Here is a 20,990-nt window from a genome sequence, read left to right on the forward strand (position 1 = left end):
CATTTTAAATGGTCAAATACACATGGTTAGCAGATGTTAATGCGAGTGTAGCAGAATGTGATTTATTCCACATGGTTACGTTACAGCCTTATTCTAAAATTGATTCAATTGCCCCCCCAAACAATACCCCATAATGACAAAGTAAAAACAAGTTTGACATTTTTTGCGAATGTATTCAAAATAAAATACTGAAATATCACATTTACTTAAGTATTCAGAACCTTTACTCAGTACTTTGGTGAAGCACCATTGGCAGTGATTACACCCTCACGTCTTCTTGGGTATGACGCTACAAGCTTGGCACACCTGTATTTGGGGAGTTTCTCTTCATTCTTCTCTGCAGATCCTCTCAAGCTCTGTCACGTTGGATGGGGAAAATAGCTGCACAGCTATTTTCAGGTCTCTCCAGAGATGTTCGATCGGGTTCAAGTCCAGGCTATGTGGCTGGGCCACTCAAGGACATTCAGAGACTTGTCCCGAAGGCACTCCTGTGTTGTCTTGGCTGTGTGCTTAGGGCCATTGTCCTGTTGGAAGGTGAACCCTCACCCCAGTCTGAGTTCCTGAGCAGGTTTTCATCAAGGATCTCTGTACACCTTTTTCTCAATCCTGACTAGTCTCCCAGTCCCTGCCGCTGAAAAACATCCCCACAGCACGATGCTGCCCAGACCATGCTTCACCGTAGGGATGGTGCCAGGTTTCCTCCAGACATGACGCTTGGCATTCAGGCCAAAGAGTTCCATCCTGGTTTCATCAGACCAGATAATCTTGTTTCTTAAGGTCTGAGAATCCTTTAGGTGCCTTTTGGCAAACTCCAGGTGGGCTATCATGTGCCTTTTACTGAGGAGTGGCTTCCGTCAGGCCACTAACATAAAGGCCTGATTGGTGGAGTGCTGCAGAGATGGTTGTCCTTCTGGAAGGTTCTTCCATCTCCACAGAGGAACTCTAGAGCTTTGTCAGAGTGACCATCAGGTTCTTGGTCACCTCCCTAACCAAGAACCTTCTCCCCCGATTGCTCAGTTTGGCCGGGTGGCCCGCTCTAGGAAGAGTCTTGGTGGTTCCAAATTTCTTCCATTTAAGAATGGAGATTTCTGTACTTTTGGGGATCTTCAATGCTGCAGAAATGTTTTGGTACCCTTCCCCAGATCTGTGCCTCGGAGCTCTACGGACAACTCCTTCGACCTCATGGCTTGGTTTTTTCTCTGACATGGCACTGTCAACTGTAGAACCTTATATAGACAGGTGTGTCCCTTTCCAAATCATGTTCAATCAATTGAATTTACCACAAGTGGACTCCGATCAAGTTGCAGAAACATCTCAAGGATGATCAATGGAAACAGGATGCACCGGATATCAATTTCGAGTCTCATAGCAAAGGGTCTGAAAATGTAAATAAGGTATTTCGTTTTTCTATTTGTTATAAATTAGCAAGCATTTCAAAAAACCTGTTTTCGCTTTGTCATTATGGGGTATTGTGTTTAGTTTGCTGAGAAAAAAATAGATATTTAATCAATTTTAGAAATGGGCTATAACGTAACAAAATGTGGAAAATGTCAAGGGGCCTGAATAATATCTGAAGGCACTGTATGTAGTCAAAGTGTGTATGCTGGTGTGTGTGTGTGCACGCATGCTGCATTCATGCAAGTGTGTGAGCGTGCGCAGGTGTGTGTTCCTCACCCTGTGGATGATGCCAGCGGAGTGCAGGTGTCTGATGCCACAGAGGATCTGGTAGAGCAGGTAGGACATCCTCTCATGGTCCAGGTCCATGTGGATCACCTGGCACAGACTGGCATCCATTAGCTCCATCACTAGGTAGCTGGCACAGGGACCGGGAGAGGAGAGGGAAGGAGAAGAGGACAAGAACAAGCAGAGATTGAATAGTAGAAGATTGGCGAGAACGTCTATCAGCAAACCTATGGGTATTACTGTATCAAACTGGATTTGAGTTGAAGACTAGGGCTCTGTTTCAATGTCCACACTCGTATAGTACGCGTAGAATTACGCCATGCATTGGAATGTAGCGCAGAACTACTCAACAGTAAAAGAAAGACCACAGGTACAAGAAGACTTACAGGTCCTGAAACTCCTCCAGTGACTTCTGAGGCGTGAACACATTGATCAACCTGATAATCTGAGGACAGACAAACGCCACTCATCAGCTGAATAGATTATTAAAGGAATATAGGTTATTAACAGGTAATGAAAGGTAATATCAAGGTATTACTGATGGTTACTATATTGTATCTATTAGGTCATTATTTTTTGCATCATACGGTATGTGTCAGCTTAAAATAGACAATCAGCTCAATAGACAGGGCAGAGGGCTTTCAAACAGTAGCTTGTTAAAAATCGGGTGCCATACGTTTTTGTGGTTGACACATTTGAGCAGCACCAGTTCCCTGTAGGCCCGCTTGGCATGAGTCTGGTTCTGGAATGGCCGACACAGCTTCTTTACTGCCACGGGAAAACCTAACACTGAGTCTAGAGCAGAGCTGGAGAGAGGGTTGGGGGGGGTGAAAAAGGAAGAAAGAGTGGTGGGGGTAAAGAGAGAATGGAGAGAAAAATGTGTGCCATGACTCATGATAGAGCAAGGCTAAGAGACATACTCATGGAACCTTTCATTCTTGTAGAATAGAGAACAGTAAAACAGTAGCTAGCCTAGTTCTAGGACTACCCAACCTATGGCCCAATCCCAAATGGAATGCACTTGGAGATATGAGAGGATTTGACTGGTATAAACAAGTAAGTGAAACTTTCACTTATTAGAGGGCATATTGTTCGTCTACATAACGGTTGTCTTACCAGACAATGCCCTGTGCCCCGGAGCCGATGGCCCTGAGCTCCTGGTAGCGCTTCAGAACAGTGAAGGTGGAGTCTCCCACCTGCACACTGTAGAACTGGCCCTCATCCACACTCATACTGCTGCCGTCTCAGTCAGGGGCCTCTGTGCTGCCTCGGGGGCCGGAACCAGTCTAGGAGACACAGAGATCGATATAGTAGGACTTATATTATGAATTATATTAAGACATGTCTGAAATTTGCAAAGCATCCTTCCAGCCATCCAAGTCCTGTTAATCTAAGCAGAGTGTGTGAGTGGTCTGTGTGTGTGTGTGTGTGTGTGTTTAAATGCAGTATAAGAGGACAGAAGCAGTGAGAGGCTAGCTGACAGATTGAGAGCGCCTAGGGCCATAGTCTAAACAACACTGCTGTGCCTGCTCTAACCCAGTTACACAACATTACTCCCTTACAACAACCTCTGGCAAAACACATGCAGCTTGACACATACATTTTCGGGGCGACCTGACCAAATTCACATAGAAATGAGAGTAATTCGCATTGAAAGCATGTGCGCTATTTCTATGCTTCGTTTTTGCGTCTTTTACTTTTGAACACCGGTATCAAGCAGCTGAAAAAACAATATTTTTGGTTATGGGAAATATATTTCACAATGGTTTAGATGGTACAATCATTCTCTCTATTATACTTGCTTGTTTTGTCAAACTGAAATTTTAGCAACCAGGAAATGGCGGATCAATTTCTGCATAGTGCATCTTTAAAGATGCATTTTATTTTTAATTTTTTTAAAACACGTATACACAAACTGACAAAACAGTTCATCTATGCTGATGAAGATCCATGTCTGCCTGTTTAAGCGTGGTGTGTGTTTCAGGACAAGCATTTCGCTACACTCGCATTAACATCTGCTAACCATGTGTATGTGACAAATAAAATTTGATTTGATTTGATTTAGGACCTCAGAGATAATGTGTGGGCATGCTGTAGCTGATGCTTCTGGCAGGAAGAAAGAGGAATGTTATTATTGGCTGTGTATGTGGGGGGAGGCGTGTTTGTGTCAGTGTGTGTGTGTGTGATTGCAGATGCCCACACTGTTGTAGCAGTGTGTGGGCACCATGACAAATCCCCACAGGTGAATTGGACTCGGCTACATTACAGGCTTTCAGTCAGGCAAATTGCCAAAAGCAAAGAAGGCAAGGTACAGGGGAAATCGTATCCCTTTATAATTTTTTAAACACAATAAAAACACTCACAGACAATGACACTAAACACAGAGGTACACATGGAAAAGACATGCACCTACAATCGCATGTGAAACCACAGGAGTTGTTGGCGCACGCACACACTCGTTGTGTGTGCGCACATAAAAGGTTAGGGAGAAACGGATTTACGTGTAATCCATTACATGTAACAGATTTTATATATATATATATATATATATATATATATTTATTTAAAAAATGTTTTAACTAGTTATGTTACCAGCTAAAATATTGTAATCAGATGAGATACTTTTGAAAAAAACAGATTACTTTTGAATTAAAAATCAAATAAAAATCTTTGACACCGTTCTACACAGAACAAAAATATAAAAACGCAACATGTGAAGTGTCGGTCCCATGTTTCAGGAATTAAAATTAAAGATCACAGAAAATGTCCATATGCACAAGAAGCTTATTTCTCTCAAATTGTGTGCACAAATTTGTTTACATCCCCATTAGTGAGCATTTCTCCTTTGCCAAGATAATCCATCCACCTGACAGGTATGGCATGTCAAGAAGCTGATTAAACAGCATGATCATTACATAAGTGCACCTTGTGATGGGGGACACCAAAAAGCCACTAAACTGTGCAGTTCTCACACAACACAATGCCACAGTCTAAAGTTGAGGGAGCGTTTAAATTGGCATGCTGAATGGAGGAATGTCAACAAGAGCTGTTGCCAGAGAATTGAATGTTATTTTCACTACCAATGTCGTTTTAGAGAATTTGGCCGTATGTCCAATCGGCCTCACAACCGTAGACCACGTATAACAATGCCAGCCCAGGACCTCCACATCCGGCTTCTTCACCTGCGGTATCGTCTGAGACCAGCCACCCAGACAGCTGATGGATCTGTACAACCAAAGAATTTCTGCACAAACTGTCTCAGGGAAGCTCATCTGTGTGCTCAGCATCCTCACAAAGGTCTTGAGCAGACTGTAGTTCGGCAGGTAGCCTAGTGGTTAGGGCAATGGACCAGTAACCAAAAGTTTGCAAGATCGAATCCCTGTGCTGACTAGGTAAAAATCTGCAATTCTGCCCCTGACAAGGCTCTTCCTAGGCAGTCATTGAAAATAAGAATTTGTTCTTAACGGACTTGCCTAGTTAAATAAAAGGTTAAAAAAAATTATCATAACTGACTTCAGTGGGAAAAATGCTCACCGTCGATGGCCACTGGCACGCTGGAAAAACATGCTCTTCACGGATGAATCCCGGTTTGAACTCTACCGGACATATGGCGGACAGCGGCGTGTGGGCGAGCAGTATGCTGATGTCAACGATGAGAACAGAATTCCCTATGGTGATGGTGGGGTTATGGCATGGGCAAGCATAAGCTAAGGACAATGAACACTATCTATGCAAAGGAGATGTGTCGCAAAGCATGAGGCAAATGGTGTTCACACCAGATACTGACTGGTTTTCTGATCAGTCTCTATATAAAAAATAAAAAAAGGTTCCATATTCCCAGTCCTGTGAAATCCATAGATTAGGGCCTAATGAATTCATTTCAATAGACTGATTTCCTTATATAAACTCAGTAAAATCTTTTAAAAATTATTGGATGTAATTTCTCAATAACTTTCAAAAGCAGCATGGAAAAAACGTGCATGTTTAATTTTGTTCCGCCTGAGCGAGTCTGACCACAAGTCAGAGACCACTATGATGACACTAAATGTGTTTGATGGATCGCAAGAAAGAGCAGGAAAAGGCTTTTGTGGGCTACAGTCCAAGCTATGTCTTCCAATGGTGTGACTGATGTCAGCATCCAAAGATTATCCAACTTGAATTAACGCGCAGTTGGAGGGAAGGGCGACAGCAGTGGTGTTGCCTAGGGGAAATGCTGTTATCACGTATTATTGATATCTACATGGCACATTGACATGCACTGTTGCGCTCTCATTTAGCTATTTGCGCCTTACGGTTTGTGGTTGTTGTGGATGACTGTTTACTTATTTTCCACCATAATTTGCAAATAAATTCATTAAAAATCCTACAATGTGATTTTCTGGATTTTTTTTCTCATTTTGTCTGTCATAGTTGAAGTGTACCTATGATAAATTACAGGCCTCATCTTTTTAAGTGGGAGAACTTGCACAATTGGTGGCTGACTAAATACTTTTTTGCCCCACTGTATATACAGTACCAGTCTAATGTTTGGACACACCTACTCATTCATGGGTTTTTCTTTATTTGTACAATTTTCTACACTGGAGAATAATAGCGAAAACATCAGAACTATGAAATAACATACAGAATAAAGTAGTAACCAAAAAAAAAGTGTTAAACAAATTAAAATATTTTATATATTTGAAACTCTTCAAATTAGCCACCCTTTGCCTTGACAGCTTTGCACACTCTTGGCATTCTCTCAACCAGCTTCACCTGGGATGCTTTTCCAACAGTCTTGAAGGAGTTCCCACATAATGTATGCTGAGTACTTGTTGGCTGCTTTTCCTTCGCTCTGCGGTCCAACTCATCCCAAACCATCTAAATAACTCACTGACTGTCACCAGCAAAGCACCCCCAAACCATCTCTTCCATGCTTCACGGTGGGAACCACACATCCATTCACCTACTCTGCGTCACAAAGGCATGGCAGTTGAAACCAAAAATGTCACATTTGGACTCATCAGATAAAAAAGGACAGACTCCCACCGGTCTAATGTCCATTACTCTAGTTTCTTCGCCCAAGCCTTTTCTTTTTATCGGTGTCCTTTAGTGGATGTTTCTTTGCAACAATTGGATCAGAGGAGACTGTGTGAATCAGGCCTTCACGAACAGTTAATGTTGAGATGTGTCTGTTACTTGAACCCTGTGAAGCATTTATTGGGGCTGCAATCTGAGGTGCAGTTAACTAATGGAACTTATCCTCTGCAGCAGAGGTAACTGTGCGTATTCCTTTCCTGTGGTGGTCCTCATGAGACACAGTTTCATCATGATGGTTTTTGCCACTTTCCGGATTGACAGACCTTCATGTTTTAAAGTAATGATGGACTGCCGTTTCGCTTTAATTATTTGAGCTGTTCTTGACGTAATATGGACTTGGTGTTATACCAAATAGCGCTACCTTCTGTATACCAAAACTGATTGGCTCAAATGCATTGAGGAAAGAAATTCCACGATTTATCTTTTAACAAGGCACACCTGTTAATTGAAATGCATTCCAGGTGACTACCTCATGAAACTGGTTGAGAGAATGCCAAGCGTGTGAAAAGCTGTCATCAAGGCAAAGGGTGGGAAGAATCTTGTTTAACACCATTTTGGTTACTACGTTATTCCATGTTTTATTTCATAGTTTTGATGTCTTCACTATTATGCTACAATGTATAAAATAGTAAAAATAAATAAGCCCTTGAATGAGTAGGTGTCCAAACTTGAATCATCATTTTGCTACCAGTGGACAGCCAGTAAAAAAATGCAATCTTTTGTTTTACACTCCCTCTTTCTCCCCGATATCCAATTACGATCTTGTCTCATCGCTGCAACTCAGTTCTCTGCAACCTTAGTGATTTTTGCAATTTGTTCCAGTCATTGGCAGCAGAGAACTGGAAGGAAAGGCGGCCAAAGGAGGTGTTGGCTTTGGGGACGACCAGTGGAGTGCGTGCTACGGGTGGGTGTTGTTATGGTGACCAGTGAGTTGAGGTAAGGTTGAGCTTTACCTAGCAAAGATGGCCTGGACCCAGTGGGTCTGGCGACGAATATGTAGCGACGGCCAGCTGACGAGAGCATACAGGTCGCAGTGGTGGGTGGTGTATGGGGCTTTGGTGACAAAACGAATGACACTGTGATAGCAAACTGGATGCAGTCTGAGTAGAGTGTTGGAGGCTATTTTGTAAATGACGTCACTGAAGTCATTAGTCAGTTTTACGAGGTTGTTTGGCAGCGTGAGTGAAGGAGGCTTTGTTGCGAAATAAAAAGCCGATTCTAGATTTAATTTGGGATTGGAGATGCTTAATATGAATCTGGATGGAGAGTTTCCAGTCTAGCCAGACAACTAGGTATTTGTAGTTGTCCACATATTCTAAGTCAGAACCGTCCAGAGTAGTGATGCTAGTCGGGCAGGCAGGTGCGGGCAGCGATTGGTTAAAGAGCATGCATTTAGTTTTACTAGCATTTAAAAGCAGTTGGAGGCCACGGAAGGAGTGTTCTATGGCATTGAAGCTCGTTTGGAGGTTTGTTAACCTCTCTGGCGCAGGCGTTCCACTAGCGACCCACCTCGACAACTTCTGGTGAAATTGCAGAGCGCCAAATTCAAAATACAGAAATAGTCATAATAAATGTTCATAAAAATACAAATGTCATACATCTTAACTTCTTGTTAATCCAGCCGCTTTGTCAGATTTAAAAAAGGCTTTACGGTGAAAGCATCCCATGCGATTATCTGAGGACAACATCCCAAAAATAATGACCCAACACACACCTCCAGGCTGTGTAAGGACTATTTTACCAAGAAGGAGAGTGATGGAGTGCTGCATCATATCACCCGACCTCAACCCAATTTAGATGGTTTGGGATGAGTTGGACCGCAGAGCGAAGGAAAAGCAGCCAACAAGTGTTCAGCATACAGTATGTGGGAACTCCTTCAAGACTGTTGGAAAAGCATCCCAGGGGAAGCTGGTTGAGAGAATGCCAAGAGTGTGCAAAGCTGTCAAGGCAAAGGGTGGCTAATTAAACAAATCAAAACGTATTTTAGATTCTTCTAAGTAGCTACCCTTTGCCTTGACAGCTTTGCACACTCTTGGAAATCTCTCAACCTGGAGGTGTGTTGGGTCATTGTCCTGTTGACAAACAAATTATAGTCCCACTAAGTGCAAACCAGATGGTATGGCGTATCGCTGCAGAACGCTGTGGTAGCCATGCTGGTTAAGTGTGCCTTGAATTCTAAATAACTCACTGACAGTGTCACCAGCAAAGCACCCTCACGCCACCATGCTTCACAGTGGGAACCACACATGCGTAGATCATACGTGACACTGTCAGTACTCTGCGTCTCACAAAACATGGCGGTTGGAACCAAACATCTCAAATTTGGACTCATCAGACCAAAGGATAGTGCTCGTGTTCCTTGGCCCAAGCAAGTCTCTTCTTATTGGTGTCCTTAAGTAGCCGTGTCTTTGCTGCAATTCAATCATTTATTTGAGCCGTTCTTGACATAATATGGACGTGGCCTATCTTCTTTATACCTCCCGACCTTGTCAAAACACAACTGATTGTCTCAAACGCATTAAGGAAATGAAGACATTTCAAACTAACAAGGCACACCTGTTAATTGAAATGGATTCCAGTTGACTACTTCATGAAGCTGGTTGAGAGAATGCCAAGAGTGTGCAAAGCTGTCATCAAGGCAAAGGATGGCTACTTTGAAGAATATCAAATATATTTTCATTACTACATGATTACTACTGTGCTATCTAACCTCCAAAAGAGCTTAAAATGCCATACAACACTCCTTCCATGGCCTCCAACTGCTCTTAAACGCTAGTAAAACCAAATGCATGCTTTTCAACCGTTCGCTGCCTGCACCCGCACACCCGACTAGCATCACCACTCTGGATGGTTCCGACCTAGAATATGTGGACATCTATAAGTACCTAGGTGTCTGGCTAGACTGCAAACTCACCTTCAAGACTCATATCAAACATCTCCAATCCAAAATCAAATCTAGAGTCGGCTTTCTATTTCGCAACAAAGCCTCCTTCACTCACGCTGGAAAAATTACCCTTGTAAAACTGACTATCGTACCGATCCTCGACTTCGGTGATGCCATCTACAAAATAGCTTCCAATACTCTACTCAGAAAACTGGATGCAGTTTATCACAGTGCCATCCGTTTTGTTACTAAAGCACCTTATACCACCCACCACTGCGACCTGTATGCTCTAGTCAGCTGGCCTTCGCTACATGTTCGTCGCCAGACCCACTGGCTCCAGGTCATCTACAAGTCTATGCTAGGTAAAGCTCCGCCTCATCTCAGTTCACTGGTCACGATGGCAACACCCACCCATAGCACGCGCTCCAGCAGGTGTATCTCACTGATCATCCCTAAAGCCAAAACCTCATTTGGCCGCCTTTCTTTCCAGTTCTCTGCTGCCTGCGACTGGAACGAATTGCAAAAATCTCTGAAGTTGGAGACTTTTATCTCCCTCACCAACTTTAAACATCTGCTATCTGAGCAGCTAACCGATCGCTGCAGCTGTACATAGTCCATCGGTATATAGCCCACCCAATTTACCTACCTCATCCCCACACTGTTTTTATTTTACTTACTTTTCTGCTCTTTTGCACACCAGTATCTCTACCTGCACATGTTCATCTGATCATTTATCACTCCAGTGTTAATTTGCTAATTTGTAATTATTCACTCCTATGGCCTATTTATTGCCTACCTCCTCATGCCTTTTGCACACAATGTATATAGATTATTTTTCCCCCTACTATGTTATTGACTTATTTATTGTTTACTCCATGTGTAACTCTGTGTTGTTGTCTGTTCACACTGCTATGCTTTATCTTGGTCAGGTCACAGTTGCAAATGAGAACTTGTTCTCAACTAGCCTACCTGGTTAAATAAAGGTGAAATAAAAATTAAAATTCCATGTGTCATTTCATAGTTGATGTCTACGATGTAGTCAATTTGAAAAATATAGAAAAAAATACCTGGAACGAGTAGGTCTGTGCCCCCCATCCCCGGCTTACTTTTATGGGTTAATGTAAAGATTAGGTTATCATATTATCTATAGAAAGCAATGGGTTGGAAGAAGCCTAACATAACCAACCCATAAAGGAAATGCAACATCAATTTCTGGCCTGCTATGTAAACTCTAACATAGTTTTATCCTGCAATAGATGTTGGTAAATTGGCTATATTAATTTGTCTTCTAATGTATCTTAAAAGGGAAAGTAATTTGAAAGCAACAAAGACTACTAAGAAGGTATCAGTCGCATTAAAATCATACTTAAATTACAGGGTTGGCACTGATTTACTATAGACTAGACCACGCACTAAACTATTATGTGAACAGAGTTAGTTTTAGACAGAGTATAAACACATATCCTGTGAGAGCATGAGTATCTTCACAGCTAGCCCTGTGTGACACACAGGGACCCCTGGGGCAGGATGTGATGCGGCTCCCTGGAGCCAACTGACTGGAATATCAGATTATAATACAGCAACACACACAAAGGCAGTGCTTATCTGTATGGAGAGAGAGTCTTATAAAAAGGAGTAGAGGTCGACCGATTATGATTTTTCAACGCCGATACCGATTATTGGAGGACAAAAACCGCCGATGCCGATTAACCGGCCGATTTTCCCCATATATTTGTAATAATGACAATTACAACAATACTGAATGAACACTTATTCTAACTTAATATAATACATCAATAAAATCAATTTAGCCTCAAATAAATAATGAAATGTTCAATATGGGTTAAATAATGCAAAAACAAAGTGTTGGAGAAGAAAGTAAAAGTGCAATATGTGCTATGTAAGAAAGCTAACGTTTAAGATCCTTGCTCTGAACATGAGAACATATAAAAGCTGGTGGTTCCTTTTAACATGAGTCTTCAATATTCCCAGGTAAGTTGTTTTAGGTTGTAAAAGGTTTAATTTGGCAAAGGTGAAATGCTCACTAAGAGTGATGTAAACAATTAGTACATTTTTTGTTGTTGAGAGAAATAAGCTTTTCCTCTTTTATTTCAGCTAATGAAACATGGGACCAACACTTCACATGTTACTTTTATATTTTTGTTCAGTCTATGATACTCTCCTGAGAGAAGAAATTAAAGCTATGGCTTCTCTCAATAATAAATACATTAAAAAACACAACACACACACACACACACACACACACGATATTGCATCATTCAGAACCTAAAGCAAGTGGAAAACGACAATCTTTTAAAAAGTACAAATGAATGAACCTCAAATGCAGTCATTGATTTGGCTCAAGAAAGCGTGAATAATGTAATCTCATTCCATGTAGGTTACTAAATTGACTTCAGACAAAAAAATAAGCGATAGAATAGGAGATCGTCCGGAAACACTGAAACGCCCTATAGCATAGCCTACTTCCCCCAAGCGTTAACCCCGCTATTTCGTTCCCATTCAATTCCTAGCTGGTTAACTGGCACAACCCGGTTGATTGAAAGATGAAGTCATCGCCCATCTTCTCAACCCCCGGTTTATGACACCGCATACCATCGGCAATCCACTATACCCTACCCTAATGTCAATCGTCAGAGGTTTGATAAAACTCACGTTTTCTGGTGTGCCACTTATTATTCGCCAAGGCCCTGGCTCTTCCGTTTCTATCACTCCGAGCAGACAATGCAGTAGCAGGAATGGAAAAAGGACGGACAGCGGGCAGAATCATACGACACCTACCTTCTCCCTTCGCTTCTCCTATGTCACTCCCATGCATGGAAATGACAAGATACCAGCTCCTCTCCCTCGTTGGGAATATCGGGAATTAAGTAAAGTTGTGAAGACCAGTTTTCCTAATTGCCAATAGAAATGTGAAAATGCTTCCCGAGTTTGAAACCAAAATGACAAACTCCTGCACTATCAGAGGCGGAGGAGGGTATGTCGGGGTTCAAGTGCTTGTCGAAACTCAGAAATGTCCGACTTGCTAATTGGTTGTAGTTAAACACGTGCCGCAAGTCGGAAATGTCTGTGTATCCTAGTTCCGACTAGAACGTGAACGCGGCAGTAGTCTCGACACAACAAGTGAATGACGTAATCACGTTGTTTCACGTTGGACTCCTGAAAGTTTGCGGCAAACTTTTTTTTATTTTCGAAAGAAACATTACATATGTTTCCATTAAACTGGCGACATATTTTAAGCGAATATTCTAAATCCGCATAAAGAAAATATTTTCCCACCAGTAACCACGTTTCCATCAACAGTTTTTATGAGAGTAAAGTCATACCGTATTAAAAAAATGGAAACAGGAAGTTTTGGTACAATTTAAGAAATGCAGACAAGATCATTTGCTCGTTCTACATGTCTACATGATGGCATCTTTTTGTATCGGTAAAATGTATTATGCGAGAAATGGCGATGGAAACGCCTTTATGCGCAAGTATTGATATAACAACCATCATGTCGAAGTAAACTTGGAGTCACGTGATGCTATGTCTCGGGAAAGCATGCAGTTTAAATTAGGCTACAGGAAATAAATTAAGATGAACTTCACAGGGTGGTGAAAGTGCATGGTATGAGTTTGCTGCTCCTTTCCAATATATATCGAGGATCTTATTCTGGTGACATGATCATCGATGCTTGAGTGACGTTTTGACAAATACAAACCTTCTCGCTCTTATACATAGTCTCATCATGTAAACTTGCCTACCCACACTGTATCTGCAAACTGTTGGCTAGAGTAAATGTGCCAAGACCAGAGTAGGCACATTATTTATTTAACAGTTGTGACAAAACTATCGGTAGATTCGGTGCGAATTACGGAGGAATGAGACCTTAGCTCCCATAAATGCAACAAAAGTGTGTAAATAATGCTAATTTAACCATTCTCGTCTTTCTTTAAAATGTAATGGTAAATATGTTTTACAGTGGTAAATATGAAAATAAAAGCTTCCAAATGAAAATAACACCCCATCTCTCTGTTATGGTTTAATCCATTTATTTCTACGTGGCAGTGCTGTCCACTCAGTAGTGCTGAATTTCGGCATCAGCCAAAGCTCCTTTATGCATACGATTTTACTTTGTACTTCCTCATTTACGCCATTTATTTGCCATACATTCTTGATTAAAAACATGTACCTATGCCTTTATTCTAATGCATTAGATTTATCCATTGATTTGTCATTGTTTGCTTTTGTCAGTCAGCTGTTTAGAGCTCTCATTGCTTTGTTTTTCAAGTGCACAGCTGGTTCTCCCTGACATCCTTGGCCAAAAGTAGTACGCCATTTATTTAACTTTATTGTTTTCTATCAATATTTGTTTTCTTACCTGGATCAGCTGATGAGGTCGACAATATCACTAGACCCCTAGCCTACAGCTAGACACCAATTCTCATCCAATCCATCCAACAAGTATACTTTAATGACAGCAGACCTATAAGGTGATTTGACATTTGATTTGGCAATGGCATAGGCCTACATTATTTGGGATTTGTGTGCCCATGAGAACTGTTATATGGCGAAGCATAATTAAATGTTACACACACATAGTTACACTTACGGTACACTTACATTGCATTTTATAAATGCTTAATAATGACAAATAACTCAAATGAATGTCATTAATGTAATGGATGAAATGTAGCTTTTTATGTCACATGATCTGTGACAACTCATGAACTAGGGTGATGAACATGTTTTTTAATTAAACTCATGTAATATATTCAAAGTAGGCTACCTGTTCTGCGTGTGTTCGTGTTGGCTGAGAGGGTAGGTTATCTCGGCAGTGGTGTAGACCTAGTGGAGGGTAAACAGTTTTCCCACCTTTTTCAGAAAAATACATTGAAAGTATAGGGAGCGTAATGGTGATCAGAATTTACCCACCTTTTTTTTTTTTTACAACTACATCACTGGCTACCGGTAGGCCTATTGGAAGTTCATGGTAATACACATTGTAGCCTAGTCTAGTAAATTGACAGTGTGTTAGGGTGACCACCTTTTTCCCGGGACAGTTTCAGCCCCATTTCAGGTGTCCATATTTTTCAGGCTACAAAAAAGGCACATTCTTCAGCAAGACGCATCAATTAATGTAGGCCTAATCAATGGTAATTGCTGTATGTCATTAGGCACACTTTTTGGTGTTTTGTAACAGATGTCTATTTTCATTCATCAAATGGCATAAGAATAAAATAAAATAGTATTTGTCACATGTGCCGAAGGCAACAGGTGTAGGTAGATCTTACCTTACTTAAGAGTCCTTAGCCAACAATGCTGAGTATTAAAAAAGTAAGTAAGAACATTTAGCTAAATAAGCTAAAGGAAGAATAGTAACAAAATAAAATAACAATAACAATGATACATACAATGGGGTACCGGTAGTCAGTCAATGTGCAGGGGTACGGGTTAGTCAAGGTAATTGAGGTAATATGTATATGAAGGTATGGGTAAAGTGACTATGCATAGTTAATAAACAGAGTAGCTGCAGCATGGAACTTTGAAGAGTGTAAAGGAATGTGAACGTATGCATGTGTGTGTGTGTCTGTGGCATCAATATGCATGTGTGTGTGTGTCTGTGGCATCAATATGCATGTGTGCGTGTGTTTTGTGTGTGTATCCGTTTGTGTGTGTGTTGGAGAGTCAGTGTAGTATGTGTGAGTGTGTGGTTAGAGTCCAGTGAGTATACATCGACCTGTGCAATAGAGTCGGAGCAAAAAATATAAATAATAATAAAATAAGGGCGTCAATGCAAATAGTCTGAGTAGCCATTTGATTAACCGTTCAGCAGTCTTATGGTTTGGGGATAGAAGCTGTTCAGGTGCCTTTTGTTCACAGATAGACGCTCCGGTACTGCTTGCCGTGCGGTAGCAGAGAGAACAGTCTATGACTTGGGTGGCAGTAGTCCTTGACAATTTTTAGGGCCTTCCTCTGACACCGCCTGGTATGTAGGTCCTGGATGGCAGGAAGCTCGGCCCCAGTGATGTACTAGGCTATACGCACTACCCTCTGTAGCACATTGAGGTCGGATGCCAAGCAGTTTGTCACGCCCTGACCATGGAGAGCCCTCTGGGTTCTCTGTGGTGTAGTGGGTCAGGGCATGACTAGGGGGGAGTTTCTGGGTATTGTATTTCTATATTGGTGTGTGTGTATGGTTCCCAATTGGAGGCAGCTGATAATCGTTGCCTCTAATTGGGGATCATACTTAGTGTGTCCTTTTTCCCACCTGCTATGTGGGAATATTGTTTTGTGTGAGTGCCGATGTATTTCACGATCGTTATATCTTTATTGTTTTGGAAGTTTCACTATCATTAAAATGTGGAACTCTACTCACACTGCGCCTTGGTCCAATTATTCATACGATGGTCGTGACAGTTTCCATACCAAGCGGTGATGCAACCAGTCCGGATGCTTTCGATGGTGCAGCAATATAACCTTTTGAGGATCTCAGGTCCCATGCCAAATCTTTTCAGCCTCCTGAGGGGGAATAGGCATTGTCATGCCCTCTTCACGACTGTCTTGGTGTGTTTGGACCATGATAGGTCCTTAGTGATTTGGACACCAAGAAACTTTAAGCTCTCGACCGGCTCCACTACAGCCCCGTAAGCAGAAAAGTACATTTTGTGTGCACTAAGTCATCACGCACTGATTTGTATCTGCAACAAGTCAGTTTGGTGGAAACCCACCACTAGTGGGGAAATTTGCATATTTTCTTTATGCAGATCTTTTAATATTTAAATGAAAATCTGTCTCCAATTGAATGGAAACATAGCTAGTGGTGTGTTTCCTATAGAGTTGAATACAGTTTATTCCCGGTATTTTACAAATGTTCCATCACGAGAATACATCTCCTTGTCTGAATTTGATTAGAGCTTTGATTAAAAATTCTGAACCTGATTAAATACATTTTATGAGTCTCACATTAAAGACATTTCTGGCCTGATTCAGGAAACTGGCTGTATGTCACGTGTCACTACTTCACAGGGGAGCTATGTGAATGTAAACTTCTTCTTTAAAAAAAAAAATCTAAATGCCTTTTTTTGGGCAGAAATGCCTTCTGGAACATGTGAACTGTCATGTGCCTTAATAAAAAACTTGTATGGCATCTGTAAATACGAATACAATTGTTAAATTACAATCTTAGTTGGTTTTTTGGGCAGAAATGCCTTCTGGAACATGTGAACTTTCATGTGTCTTAATAAAAAACTTGTATGGCATCTGTAAATACGAATACAATTGTTAAATTACAATCCTAGTTGGTTTAGCCACGGAAAAAGACAGGAACCTTCCCGCTAGCCATGATTGGCCGGAGACAATGGATGGGCTGGACGTGTGGAGAGATGAGTTCGGATTAGTCTGTCATGTAACACGCTTATGTCTATGACATGAGCAGGTCAGTATTGTAGGTAATCCTTACTAAAGCATTTTTAAAAAATATATATATCACGGAGTAGAACTGCGTAAGTGTTGCTCTCCACTTTCTGGAGGACTGAGTTTTGAAATCATGCATGGTGGAATTCGAGTATGATAACTAAGGAGATGGAGAAAATTCAGGCGTTTGATGCAAATATGCAGAACGTTTCGAAAAGAGAACACACAGAAGAAGGCTGTTGTATAAAACACCCGTCTCCGGATTACATCTTCAAATGAAGGACAACCATGGCATCCGTGACAAAGAGGGAGAAGTGTCCATCCATGTATATGGGTAAGATAGTCTAGCTAGCTACATTTTCAGATATTATACATTTCTAATTTAGCCAGAAAGTCGTTTATATCAATTAAAGCTTACTGTTAGCTAGCTAGCTAGCGTTAGCTGGCTGGCTCGCTAGCTAACGTTACGTGTATGATCTGTGTTGTATTATTATTGATATCTCAGAGCCATTTGCATTGCTAGTTATAGCCTAATGTTAGCTATCTAGCTAACAATTAACCTGGTTGGTTAGCTACCTGCAGACTCATGCAGGGTAGTAACATTATAAGTTGGAATTGTGGTCAATAGTTTAGCAAGCTAGCTAGCTACATGTCTAAACAAAATACTATACTATGCAAGTAATCACTTCACTACACCTGTGTTCTGTGCATGTGACACATAAATGTAGATTTTATTTGATATAATATGTGTTTACCAGAGACGGTAATGTGAAGAACATGACCTGCACCAAAGTCAAATTAGGATATAAAGTTAGGCCAACGAGACAGTGTCCAAGTTCTAAAATCCTCCAGTAGAATGCCCTGCTTTTATTTCGTCACACTCACAACCGTAAGTTATTTTCTGTAATTGGCTTGCCATTAACTTGTAAATAATATTATTGTTGTGAGTTTATTTTCCTGTAATAATGAAGACAAATGAGCTAAATTGAAGAAGTTGTAACCTATATGATTTGGTCATTATTTGAACTGGCTAGCCAGCCAACTTAACATTAGCTAGCTAGATAACTAAATAGAAACAAATCAAAATATTGTTTAGAAAGTTGCTTTTAGTTGCCTGGTTTACTAGATTGACATATACTAAATCAATTTTTAAATGTTTGGGTTTATTGGTGTTAAAATACACTAGTTATGCTATTTTGGACCCGCAAAACACCAGTCTCAACACCAACAGTATAGAGGCAACTCAGGGATGGTGGCCTTCTAGGCAGAGTTCCTCTGTCCAGTGTCTGTGTTCTTTTGCCCATCTTAATCTTTTATTTTTATTGGCCAGTCTGAGAGATGACTTTTTCTTTGCAAGTCTGCCTAGAAGGCCAGCATCCCTGTGTTGCCTCTTCACTGTTGACATTGAGACTGGGATTTTGCGGGCACTAGTTAATGGAGCTGCCATTTGAGGACTTGTGAGGCATCTGTTTCTCAAACTAGACACTCTAATGTACTTGTCCTCTTGCTCAGTTGTGCACCGGGGCCTCCCACTGCTCTTTCTATTCTGGTTAGAGTCAACTTGCGCTGTTCTGTGAAGGGAGTAGTACACAGCGTTGTACGAGATCTTCAGTTTCTTGGCAATTTCTTGCATGGAATAGCCTTCATTTCTCAGAACAAGAATAGTCTTACGAGTTTCAGAAGAAATTGCTTTGTTTCTGGCCATTTTGAGCCTGTAATCAAACTCACAAATGCTGATGCTCCAGATACTCAACTAGGCCGGTTTTATTGCTTCTTTAATCAGGACAACAGTTTTCAGCTGTGCTAACATAATTGCAAAAGGGTTTTCTAATGATCAATTAGCCTTTTAAAATGATAAAGTTGGATTAGCTAACACAATGTGCCATTGGAACACAGGAGTGATGGTTGATGATAATGGGCCTCTGTACGCCTACGTAAATATTCCATTAAAAATCGGCCTTTTCCAGCTACAATAGTCATTTACAACATTAACAATGTCTACACTGTATTTCCGATCAATTTGATGTTATTTTAATGGACATTTTCTTTTGCTTTTCTTTCAAAAACAAGGACATTTCTAAGTGACCCCAAACTTTTGAACGGTAGTGTATATTATAAAATACAATCATAGTTTGTCATAAACCAGCCCAACTTTCTTTAACCCCCATAAAAAAAAGATAAATACATTAACTACAGTACATCTCAATGTAACATGTTTTACCCTTTACAGTACAAAACTACAATCCATATCACTTTATGCATATCAGTCTTATATTGAGATGTGAAGGGAAATGCCTCACATTTTCGAGAACAAGAGTTAGGGCATGTCAATATCGCCGTTGTGGATTACACTCTGGGAGATTAAATCCACTATAAAAGTAAGTGCAACCAATTGGTCTTCATCCATAAATAAGCCAATGGAACCCAAACAGTCTTCGTAGAATAGGGCAGAGATGTCGCTCACAATGCTGCATGACAGACAACATAATATGATTGCAATGGTGAACGCCATACAATGACTAAACAGAGAATTATGATTCATGAAAGGGTAGTGAATGAAAGGAAGTATAATTCTTATAGTATCTTACAAGACTGTAGCAGTATCACCCGGGCCCTTTTCAACAGATTGGAGTGTAGATTATGAACAGTAATCCTCTCATGATTAAAACCATATTAGATTCACTCTGACAAAGGAGTGATAAAAAAAAAGAAGTGCCCCTTGATTATGGGACTATAAGGAATGCATTTTTGTGTACAGTACACCAAAGCAATGTGTGTAGGCCCTACATCACAAGTGTTATGTCCCAATAGCCTACATAGAGCTTTTCAGAATAGTTCCCTACAATATGCTAGCTATTGGCTCTGCTGAATAACAGAATGCTATGGAATAGCCTACACTCCCCAAGATGCAAAGCTAATAAACTTCCACGGGACAGAGAACCCATTTAACAACGATAATATTATTGGAAACATTCACAATGCCTCCCATATTGCACAATTGTAAGCGCTTCAATACACCAACTAAATGCATTACTCCTACAATATGTATTTTTGGCTCAACTGTTTGTGGACAAGGCACACATTTGGTACAAGGCACAGTGTGCACAGGACTGTATAGTGAAAGGATCTTGCTTTGGAGGCATTATTGGAGATAATGCTGATTTGACAGATGGTCAAAGTTTTGATCTCTCTCTCTACAAGGCCCAAAAGTTCAATGGCACCGCCTCAACAGTGTGTCAATAGGACTTCACATTTCTCTGCTTTAAAAATGTCACATCCCTCTTCACACACACGCACACAAACACACACACACACACACGTTTGTTTTAATATCCTTGTGGGTACCATAAAATTGATTTCCATTCAAAATTATATTTTCCCTAACCCTTAAACCTAACCCTAACTCTTAACCCTAACCCCTAACCTTAATTCTAACCCTAATTCTAACTCTAACCCTAAACCCAACCCCTAAGCCTAAAATAGCCTTTTTCCTTGTGTTGATTGGCGAAATGTCCCCCCTTATCCCAATTTGCCTTGTTTTACTATCCTTGTTTAACTTCTTGTCTCCACAAGGATGGTCAAATCAAAAACACACACAAACACCAGCTACACACATAATCGCACTTTGATGGCTTTGCCTCCTCTGTCTCTCTCCTCAGCAGAGCAGTGATGTGGCCTCTACAGCCTTCTGCCTGTCTGTCTGGTTCTACTCCACTGTGACAGACTTGGCCAGGCTCCTGGGACAGTCCACCTACAACCAGAGGAAAGAGAGAGACAGCCATTAAACCAGCTCAAAACTGAGGAGTAAAGGAAACAACACAAGACTAGATAAACATACAGCATAGTTGATTTTGTGAGTAACTGTAGATTTGAATGCTTGTTACAATGAAATCGAAATAAAATCAAGAGTAAATACTGGGAATGA

The 20,990-nt window shown here is 40.9% G+C and overlaps 2 protein-coding genes across 7 annotated transcripts in view; both read right to left on the reverse strand.

The window, feature by feature from the left end:
* LOC112220751 (mitogen-activated protein kinase 9) overlaps positions 1-12,667 on the reverse strand; it is a 35,876-nt gene extending 23,209 nt beyond the window's left edge. For 3 of the 5 annotated variants that reach the window (XM_024382625.2, XM_024382624.2, XM_024382623.2), the window contains exons 1-5: positions 12,446-12,667; positions 2,800-2,969; positions 2,360-2,489; positions 2,070-2,128; positions 1,675-1,813 (exon numbers count right to left, since the gene is read on the reverse strand). In XM_024382625.2, the coding sequence (XP_024238393.1) occupies positions 1,675-1,813; positions 2,070-2,128; positions 2,360-2,489; positions 2,800-2,915 (444 nt within the window). In that variant the 5' untranslated portion in view covers positions 2,916-2,969; positions 12,446-12,667. Of the gene's footprint in view, positions 1-1,674; positions 1,814-2,069; positions 2,129-2,359; positions 2,490-2,799; positions 2,970-12,319 lie in introns of all 5 variants that reach the window. The other 2 variants (XM_024382621.2, XM_024382622.2) reach the window with 2 other exon arrangements.
* Positions 12,668-19,080: 6,413 nt separating this feature from the next.
* LOC112220753 (glutamine--fructose-6-phosphate aminotransferase [isomerizing] 2) overlaps positions 19,081-20,990 on the reverse strand; it is a 40,966-nt gene continuing 39,056 nt past the window's right edge. For both annotated transcript variants that reach the window (XM_024382627.2, XM_024382628.2), the window contains one exon: positions 19,081-20,816. In XM_024382627.2, coding sequence (XP_024238395.1) covers positions 20,772-20,816 — 45 coding nt within the window. In that variant the 3' untranslated portion in view covers positions 19,081-20,771. The remainder of the gene's footprint in view (positions 20,817-20,990) is intronic.

The sequence above is a fragment of the Oncorhynchus tshawytscha genome, linkage group LG21 (genome assembly GCF_018296145.1).
Source record: "Oncorhynchus tshawytscha isolate Ot180627B linkage group LG21, Otsh_v2.0, whole genome shotgun sequence".
NCBI lineage: Eukaryota > Metazoa > Chordata > Actinopteri > Salmoniformes > Salmonidae > Oncorhynchus > Oncorhynchus tshawytscha.